General features: G+C 40.7%; 1 protein-coding gene across 1 annotated transcript; it reads left to right on the top strand.

The window, feature by feature from the left end:
- The first annotated feature begins 69 nt into the window (after window positions 1-69).
- On the top strand, window positions 70-5129 carry st6galnac5b (ST6 (alpha-N-acetyl-neuraminyl-2,3-beta-galactosyl-1,3)-N-acetylgalactosaminide alpha-2,6-sialyltransferase 5b). Its single transcript, XM_084548841.1, has 3 exons — window positions 70-608; window positions 1880-1987; window positions 3724-5129. The coding sequence occupies exons 1-3, from the start codon at window positions 208-210 to the stop codon at window positions 3965-3967; spliced, it is 753 nt and encodes a 250-aa protein (XP_084404967.1). The 5' UTR covers window positions 70-207; the 3' UTR covers window positions 3968-5129.
- The last annotated feature ends 4948 nt before the right edge of the window (window positions 5130-10077 follow it).

Genomic DNA, 10077 nt, shown 5'->3' with positions numbered 1-10077 from the left:
TTTGCCAGTCTTTAGCGTATTAGCATGTAGACGTATTCATTGTGCTTCAGTGCAGACCCACAGAACCTCTAGCATGCCTGGCTCTTAAGGTCTGAAAAAGAAGCTCTTACTCAACACTGAACTGTTGAAGAGAAAATCTAAAAGCTTGGTGACGTACGACTGCACTGATTTCTGACCTTTGACCTTTCACTTCCACAGCCTCTGAAAATGCACTGCAGCACTTGCGCCCTGGTGACAAGCTCCGGCCACCTGATTGGTAGCAAGAGGGGCGAAGAAGTCGACCGCTCTGAGTGCGTCATCCGCATGAACGATGCGCCCAGCGCGGGACACCAGCAGGACGTCGGGCGGCGCACGAGCCTACGCGTCGTAGCTCACTCCAGCCTGCAAAGGGTGCTACGGAGCCGACAGGAGCTGCTCAACGCGAGCCAGGACGCGGTGTTCATCTTCTGGGGGCCGAGCAGCTGCATGAGACGAGACGGAAAGGGCCATGTTTACAACAACCTCAGGCTGCTAAACCAGCTACTGCCGAAACTTAAAATCTACATCATTTCCCGCCTCAAGATGCTGAAGTTTGATGAATTATTTAAAAAGGAAACAGGGATTGATAGGTAAATGTTCACAGAATTAGACTGCTCTCTCTTGGGAAGTTTATATAGATGGGACCTAAATAACACGTGAAACAAACAATAGAGGACCAACACGCAAAAGAACTGACAATTTACTGTTACATTACACGTGTAAGAAAAATCTGTAATTCTAAAAAACAACAACATATTAACAGGATTCAGGTTCAGCATTGTCTGTTATCTCTGAAAGGATGGTATTTAATTTGATACAGGTTTACTGTTGTGTCTATGGTGTCTGGCTCAGGAACAGTATTGCAAAGGATCTAATACAGTGACAGCTTTTACTGGGAAGTTCATGTTTTTATTTGTCCGTTTTGGCACTTCAGTACAATTTATGTTTCTCCAGTCATTGCAATCCCCAAACAACATGCCAGATGGCCTGACCGATAAAAACGTTGTGTTGCATCTGAACTTCATTTAAGTGATGATGAAGGCTGGTGGGATGATGGGTCCCGAGGTCCTAGATTAAACCTTCATCCTGCCACTGCTTCCAGTCGTATCTTACTTTGGTGTGAAATTAAAATAACCACTTTCTAGCAGATTTGACAACTGTATCAGTATTTTTGTCTTAATGCAGAGATATAAACACAACGTACACATTGCCACGGCAGCAGAATATCTCATACAGATAAAATCCTGAAGAGACTGTTCTCCTGCCTATCTGGGTTTTTCATTTGCAGAAGCAGATAGGTAGTGCTCCGTTTGGAACAAATTTAATCAACATAGACGTTTGACTAAACTGGCATATCAAACAGGTATGAAATACAGGCAGATTTCTTTCCTTTTAGACCGGAGTATGAAACAGATGCCAATTCCCTCCTTTTAACACATAATAATTGTCTCTTTGCATATCTGTTACAGGTATCTATATTGCAGGAAAATGGCTGACTGAATCTGACCTTACAAAAAGGAACCGAATAGATAAAGCCATCCAGCTTTTCATATTAACTCATTTTAATGGGGGTGACAAGCGGTAGTAGCATTTGAATGGAGATCCAGTCACCTCAGCCTTCATGTAGACCCAGCCAGACCCGAGTCAGAATAAATGTCTCTTTTACTGATTATGTGCAATACAATGAATTCTATATAACTGTGTAGAATATACTGCAGACAGAGGTAACTACAGTATACTTTCTTCTTATAACTGAAGGTAATAAGGAATCTAAAAATAAGCTCTCACATCTTTAATCGTATCTATTTATACTATTCACGTCTGGTTTTACTGAAAATAATGATCCTTTCTTCTCTTCCAGGAAGAGTTCCAACTCCTGGCTGAGTACCGGCTGGTTCACCATGGCCATAGCCCTGGAGCTGTGTGACAGGATCAATGTGTATGGCATGGTGCCCCCTGATTTCTGCAGGTAGAGCCAGTTTCTTATTAGAGTTTAGTTGCCTAGCAATTGAATTTGTCTTTGCACACAGGTACAAAGAAGGTAAATACAAAAAAAACCCCACCAGCTTTTGCTTCAGTGTGTTATTGATTGTTACTTCATGTTAAGGGAATGATCTTTTTTTGTGTGTTGTGAGCGTAACATTCATCTCAAGCTTTTAATGTGCAGGACTTCTGGCCACCTGAGAGCTGGAATACACATGTCCTGATACTGTGTGATATACTGTTTGGTTTTCTTTGTGTTTCCTGCTTCTGTTTCTGAAAGTTTCTTCTTCTGTGTTTTGTCTCTTGCTTTACTTCCTGTGTTTACCAGCTTTGATTATTTGATTGGTTTCTCCTTGTGTGCCCCATCCTCATTAGTTTCACCTGTTTTCTGTCAATCCCTCTGCCCATGTATGTGTATGTTCCCTTTGTTCCTTGTCTGTACGTCTCTGTTTCCAGACTATATTGAGTATTTTGTCTTAGTGTTCCTCGTGTTTGGTCCTTCATACCCCTTTTTGCATTTATTCAGTTTTCTACGTTGTCTACTTTTGCTTGGATTTCCCTGCCCTGACAGTTCTAGATAGATAGATAGATAGATAGATAGATAGATAGATAGATAAATAGATCGATAAAATTAGCTTTCATTTGAATACTTCCTCAAATATTCACTTTCCTTTTATCTCTGTTTTGTTCTCCACCAACTCCTGAGAGCACTGTATTCATGTTTAGTTACTAAAGGCTCCAATATTGCAGCTGAAAACCCAAATGTAGTTCTCAATTTTACATTTTACGTTTCTGGTTATGTTTACAGTACAATAACGCTATTCTTTACTTATAATAAGGAAACATCATGGCAACAGTAAAATGTTCCAAATAAAAAAAAACGAGTAAAAAATGATAAAAGCAATGTGATATCAAAAAGAAAGTTACTTTAAAAGCGTTAATACCGTTAGCAAAATGCACAAACACTTTACATTTTCTCTTCTTAACATCTGGTTTCATCTGTTAAATTATTCGCCAGAGACACTATTGAAATCCTTCATCTTCAGGACAGTTTGTCTCTTCCTGTTTTACATAGTGGGCCAAATAGTGCATGAAGTGAATGGGACGCTGTCTTCTGACAACATGAGTTTCTGTATCTTGTCTAGTGCATCTTTAATCATGTCTTCAACCTGCAGTGACAATATATCATCTGCTTCCTGCAGTGACGATGACATGGGTCTGTTACTGCCATGAAGTCAGGCACATGAATGACTATGATAACAGTAGCACTGGAAACACTGATCTTGACAATTTACATTTTAACTAACACTGAATAGGCTGGAAACAGTCAGTAGAGCTGTTTAATATGCCTATGTAACATTCAGGGCCAATGGAAATGTTCCTAATATTGTTCTCACATTACACTTCAAGGAGACCACACTTCACAAAGACCATTTTGAAACACAAAGGGCAGATTGAAGTGACTCTTGTGTGCCACGCAAGCTCTTCCACTGAGCTGCGAGAATCAGATGATGCATAATGAATACATCTGTGAGCCCAGATTCTTTCTGATCTCACTGTTTTTCTTTGTTCTCGTTATTCCCTGCAGTGACTTGCTTCCTCTCCCACTCTCCACCCCTGCATCTCATAATTATCCCCACACTATTTCCTCATCCCTCCCTCGCTCTTTGACTTTCATGCCTTTTTATGCTTTGCTCCTCTCTCTGCTTCTCTCCCGTGCAGATCCTCCTCCCATCCCATCGTACCGTATCATTACTATGAGCCCTCGGGGCCCGACGAGTGCTCGATGTATCTTTCTCATGAGAGAAGTCGACGAGGAAGCCACCACCGCTTCATCACGGAGAAAGCGGTCTTTGCAAACTGGGCTCGAACCCTTAACATCCACTTCTACCAGCCAGACTGGAAGCCCGCCACGGTCGTAGCCGGTGTGAACAGCTCAGACACTACAGTTCCAGCTGGATCCTGAGACTCACTCCAGAGACGCTCCCCAGAAGTGTGGTATATGTGTGGACAGTTTCCAGTGTGCAAATTCCCTCTCTGGCCAATATGAGTACATGAGAGCAAGCAGCAGTAGGACCTAGCTGCTTGTGTCTGTCAGCCGACTGTCTAGCAGCTTGGCAGAATGGGATCATAGCATAATGGCAGCACAAAGCGTCAGTGATGTTTTGGAAGTGTAACTCTAATAGGATGAATTTCATACTGGAATCAAAGCCATGTCGGTTGGCTCAGAGCTGCTTTAATGATGCTTGAACTGTCAGAGAGGAGAAGAAGAGGCAGCACACGACTATAGTAATGTTGATCTATTTCTTTTAATTAAAGCTGAGTGCAGATTCCTCACTATGATAGTATGATCATGTTCTTAAGATTGTGCTAGCGACTGGCAGGGTAGTCATAGTTGGTATTTCTGGATGAGTAACATTGATTTTAATTGTCTTTAAATAAATGCAATTAAAAATGTATTACTGTTCTCCAAACGCCTCAACGCAAAATGTACAAAACAATCAACAAATTAAAACCAGAATACAGCATGCAAATATGCTCCACAACAATAATGCTAATGTGCTAAAGCTAAGCAGGTATGATTAATGATTACCATGTTTAAGGTCTTAGTTTAGCATGTTCCAATGCTAACTTTTGCTAATTACTTGGGGAAGTAGAGGCCGAATTGTCATTTGAATTTGTGATGAAAACCTTATGACTGGCTATATATATATTTTGAGTGATCCTAGGTCGCAAATGTCAACTGCAAGGTGTTAATAAAGGAAATATGAATCCTCTGTGAACATAAAAGTCTGGATCCAATTTCCTGGCAGTTTATCTCGTAGTGTTATCCTTTTTTTTAGGTTATAGTCCCCATAAAACATCTAGTAGAGTTCTGTTTGTTTTACACGTATCCCGTAAAACCAGATCTTTCCCATATCTTGTTGGCCGCCAGAGCAGGCACTGCCCATATATGTTTGAATCACCCCAGCAGTGCTGCCGCCAAAGGAGACACATTACAATTATATCCCTGAGTACAAAATTAGTACACGCCCACCAGTGCATGATGAGTCATCAACAATTTTTAATCGTTTTCCACATATCAATACCTTTCTGGGCCAGATACTGCAGTGTAGGTGATGTGCTGTATAGTGTGAGATCTTGTAATAATACTCACATTTCGAAATGAGGACTTTCAGTCATTCAGTGTTTCAGTCAGTATAGGTTATTCTTGAGCATTTAAGCATCGAAACCAGTCAAGGTCAGGTAAAAAATACTATTTAGTATTTAATAGTAACCACAATTTAACATTTTGTGGCAGAAATAAATTTATGTCACAACTACAAGACAAGTTGCTTAATCTTATTTTATAGTGCATCCTCGAGATGGAATGGAAAAATCATAACTGTATTTGTCATCATTTAAATGATATTTGCACAATCCACATTAAAGGGAGATGTTAATGAGGTTTAATCTATTTCTCTAGCCTTCTGTAACAGATGGCCCCACAGAAAGGCTCTGCCAGCCCATGTGTCTGATACTCTAGCCATAATTGGTCTCTTATTAAAGCCAAATGTCAGAACAAGCCCTCAAAGACCGTTCCCCTGACTGCGGGGCATGCCAGCCACTGCACTACTGATACAAATGATTACATCAAAGTGTCCTGGTCAGCCTCTTCACTCCTGACCCACAGGCTTCTGTCTCAGCCTCTCTCAGCATGCAGAGGGGAGCTGGTTGTAAGCAAGGGATTATATTGAGCTATCCCACCATATCTCCAGGGTGAGGGGATATGAGGGGAACATGACTATTGCAGAATTCAAGATGTGCCATCCTGCAGAGGGGGCTGCAAAAAAGACACTGACGGTTGTTCCTGTGTTCATTCACATTTTACCAGAAGCGCCCGCACTCAGGTGGAATCTTAATGTTGTAATGCTCTGAGGTGCTCTGAGTCCATGGAGCGCCGGGGTGTCATGCTCAGTGCACTGGCTGCTTCTGAGATCTCCGCTGTGTGCACTGCACACCAATTACTGGCCCTTCAGGTAGAAAGGTGGGATTTTAAAGGCTTCAAAGGCCACGCTGGCTGTAAATGAGCCTGCCATTTCTGTCTTAAACACATGCTCGAGGCAACATCATCGCTTCCAGTGACCTTGGAAACATGAAGAGAAAACAGGGATATAGAAGTGTTTAGAGCCAGAGGGGTGATCCAGGGATATGGAGTAAAAATGTTTTAGGCACCTGATGTGTGATACGAATTTGCATTTAAATGAAAAATAAATTCAGAAATTTCGCAGTTATTTTTGTGAAAACTGTTCAAACTTAACAATACCCGATTAAAAAGTTTGGCTTTTTTCAAAACACTGGGCGTTAGACTCGTACTGTACCGCCTTTGAATTAGCTTAGCCCACCAGAAAGTGGAAGCGGTTAGCCTGAATGTGTCAGAGGTAAATCAAATCCAACTAATAGGACCTCTGTAGAGCTCACCAATTAAAACATAACGTCAGTTTCATCTGTGTAAAACCTGAAGTGTGAATGTGGCCATTTTTAGCCCTTGCTGGCCCACTATAGGTGGTCACTGCTTCCTGCCAAGAAACAGTCTGGCACATAACATCCTGTAAAAGAGTGAATTATCACTTTCCCACAGTTTATGATGTGTGAAGCTATTCCTGTTCTATGAGGCTTTAACCATTCACGAAACTCACATCTGGGTTAAATTTCATAAAATGGAGACTTTTTTCTCGCCAGCAAGTGCATGTAGAATGTGCTTTACATTTCCCCTATGAAATTATTTTAACATTTAACAGCCACAGTTGTCAAAGTATGGTTGAGACTTTGGAGCGAAAGGCTTAATTTCTTTCCTCTTTTTTGTGCAACACTACAAATGTGCGATTAGACAAAGCCAATGAGACACGGTGACAAAAAGAGACAAAACAAAACAAAACATCTTGTGGAAACACCTGCGGGTATACATATTTTAAACTGGTCCTTTTCACTTCACCTTTGTGCTGATTTGTGAAGCTTGTGATGAACTGTGATTTCATGAAATATGATTTAATGTTAATGCAGCTCTCATCGGTTTAAAATAAAACATTTGCATGGAGACTTAATACAGATTTTCAGTAGTTTCCCCAAACTCCTAATTTGCATTACCAGTGGTTGAGTTTCCCTGCGTGTTGTAAATAAACCAACGGTAGGATTTTATCTCCTCAGGAGCAGTTTCCGTTGTGACACATATCCCATATAGTGTAACCACATACCTGCTGCAGATAAGCACGGTGTCTGAAGCTGCCCTAGTTACAGATCTGTCCTGCTCATGATAGCTGAGCTTTATCAGCAAACCTGCTAAATGCCAGCCCAGCATCCTATGGAGCTGAAACAATTTGGACATACAAATTCATGAATGACCTGGTGAGCATATCAACAGCTAGCATTATTCACAAGAGCGTTTACAGGCACAAGTCTTGCCTAGATAGATAGATAGATAGATAGATAGAATCCATTAAAACAAATGGAAACTATTTTTTTATTTGTTTAAATGCAGGACAGTGTGTTCTGAGTCTGCACTGACACCTGGTGGTCTTAGCTCTTCTCTGCACTTTCTGCTCACTTGTACTTGATACAGCCGGACAAGTTCAGTATAGCTTAATAAATCACATTGAAGGCTGATCAGAGAAGACAGATTTAACAGCCACTTTTTCCCGCTTGATGGTTTATTAATGCTCTCATAAAAAACAAAAAAACAAAACATCAACAGCCTTTTACTTTACTGCAGGAGCAGTACCACCTCCTTGAGTATTTTTAAGGTTTTGGTAGTGCTCGTTTGCAAGATTGACATTTTACCTTTCAAAGGTTAAATGAGCAATCATTTCAAACATTTAATAGTCTTATTAATTACACAGTCAAGCTGACACTGAAGCTTCATGACCTGGGACTGTCTGCTTCTATGTGACTCTGGATCAGGGACTTTCTTACCAACAGACCTCAGGTGGTGAGAATCGGGGACTGCACATCGTCCACACTGGTCCTGAGCACAGGATCGCCGCAGGGGCTGTGTGCTCAGCCCAGCTCTCTTCACACTCTTCACACATGAAGAATATGCATCTTAAACTGCGACTGGGACGCAAATTGCACACAACAACAGAATACTAAACATGCATATATATTGACCATCAAGTGTACTTAAAACCAGTCTTTCACCATTGTTGCAAATTACAGGACTGTATTTGTACAATCAGTTCAGCTTAGGAGTTACAGCTCCTTCATCCTCGTGAAGTGGAAGACACAATTGTTGGAAGACACGTTTGTTTACCATCTTTCCATCACACAAATGCCAGTTCGTCTGTTCTCCAATCAAAACCATTTTGCTTTTTTGCCCCTGCTTTGATGACATCATTCCCAGCAGCTCTGTTGTGGTTCTTTGTTCGTTTTCTTGAGTTTTGCACACCGACTAATATTTTTAACAAAAGCTCAACCAGATCTGTGGATTGGGCTGGAAACTAAACCTCACCACAATTTCTTCCATCTGAATTCGTCAAAGAATCATTTATGTCCATCTGTGTGCTTTTGGATGCTGCTACACTAATGTCATATTCAATGTATTTTGCTAGCAGCTGTCTTCTCTTCCTCTGACCTTTAAAAACAGAACAACAAAAAAAATCCACAAAACTGTTGCAGTAGCACTGCACTGCATCACCACATCTTGACCAGGATTTGTCTGGAAGCTAGTTTCTAGTTTCTAGTACAAGAACTCAAAACAACAACCTACAATGTATTTATATGAATCATACTCTACTGTTTAGAAAAGTATGTCTGAACTGATTAGTCAGTTAATCAGATGATGAAGGTTGCTCTCAAAGTGCAGTGTGCTTTTGTTTCCAAGAGTAACATAATGGTAGAATGGGAGGTAGGATTCAGCTACCAGGCTTCTTTCCCATGAAACCAGCTTCCAGTTTGGGTTTGGGAGGCAGATAACCTCTCTACTTTTAAGATTAGATTATTAAATATTTCCTTTTAATAAAGCTCATAGTTGAGGATGGCTCAGGTGACCCTGAATCCCCTAAGTTATGATGCTATAGCTCTAGGCTTCTGGGGTACTTCCTTGATGCGGCGAGCACCTCTGCTCTCCTCTCTCTCACTATCTGTACGTATGTCATGTCATTAACTTGATGCCTCGCTCTCTCTGTCAGCCTTTATCAGGATTTCAGGTTCTAGATTCTGTAAAGTGTCTTGAAACTATTTGGACTGACGTAATGTGTATAAAATCAAACTGAACTGAATTAGTAAGCAACTTACTAGCAACACCAACTAATTACAGTAAAATTCAGTGTTACATTAATAAATGAGTGATATAATCTAATTATATAATTCATTCAGTAATCTTCTGTACCCGTTTATTCCTGTTAAGGGTCGCGTGGGTCTGCTGATAATACAGTATGTAATGGTACAGCAGTCAGACGAAATACTTTTACTGTTACTGCCTGATATTATACTTATATCATAGTTTCAAGTTTTTCTTTTACTTGAAACTGAGTATTTTTTTTTTAAGTAAAGGTTGTGCATACTTGTTTTAACTCTATGAATATTACATACATGCATTTCTTTATATTACTCCCTTATATTTTATGATTAGAAAATTGTAATCTGATGAATTGTGACAGATCACCGTTACTTATTAATGGCTCTTTGTCAGAGTTATTATTTGAATGTCAGCTTTAACACATGGGTCGGCTGAGGTGTTAAGTTTGTGTAAAGCCGACTGAACTGCAGAACAATGCAAGACTTCAAACCCTGCAGATTAAGTCTCGGGTGTCAAGAACTGCTTTGTTTGCAACATGCAGTTCACTGCTCAACGGTCAGCTTTTCTTTTCTGTTCACCGACAGGCTGAGGCAAGTGACAGTATGTGCCCTCACTGTGTTCAGTCCAGGGCAACGGTGGAAAGTGTTCCCATGATGCTCCTCACTAATTGCGGCTTAAGTCTCGGGATTGATCAGCATGTTTGTTTTTCACAGAGGACCATTACGTTCTCTGCAAACACACAACCTGACTGTCCTGCAGCGTGAGCACGTCATAGAAAAGTGAGTCATTCTGTGCAGCGCTGT

Source organism: Chelon labrosus, assembly GCF_963514085.1.
Source record: "Chelon labrosus genome assembly, chromosome: 7".
Taxonomy (NCBI): Eukaryota; Metazoa; Chordata; class Actinopteri; order Mugiliformes; family Mugilidae; genus Chelon; species Chelon labrosus.
The sequence above is the reverse complement of the archived record's forward strand: the minus strand, read 5'-3'. Positions and strand labels throughout refer to the sequence as shown.

Coding starts and splice junctions, on each gene's coding strand:
- st6galnac5b (XM_084548841.1), top strand. CDS start 208: ATGCACTGCAGCACTTGCGCCCTGGTGACAAGCTCCGGCCACCTGATT. Junction 609..1,879: donor AAGGAAACAGGGATTGATAG/GTAAATGTTCAC, acceptor CTTCTCTTCCAG/GAAGAGTTCCAACTCCTGGC. Junction 1,988..3,723: donor GTGCCCCCTGATTTCTGCAG/GTAGAGCCAGTT, acceptor TCTCCCGTGCAG/ATCCTCCTCCCATCCCATCG.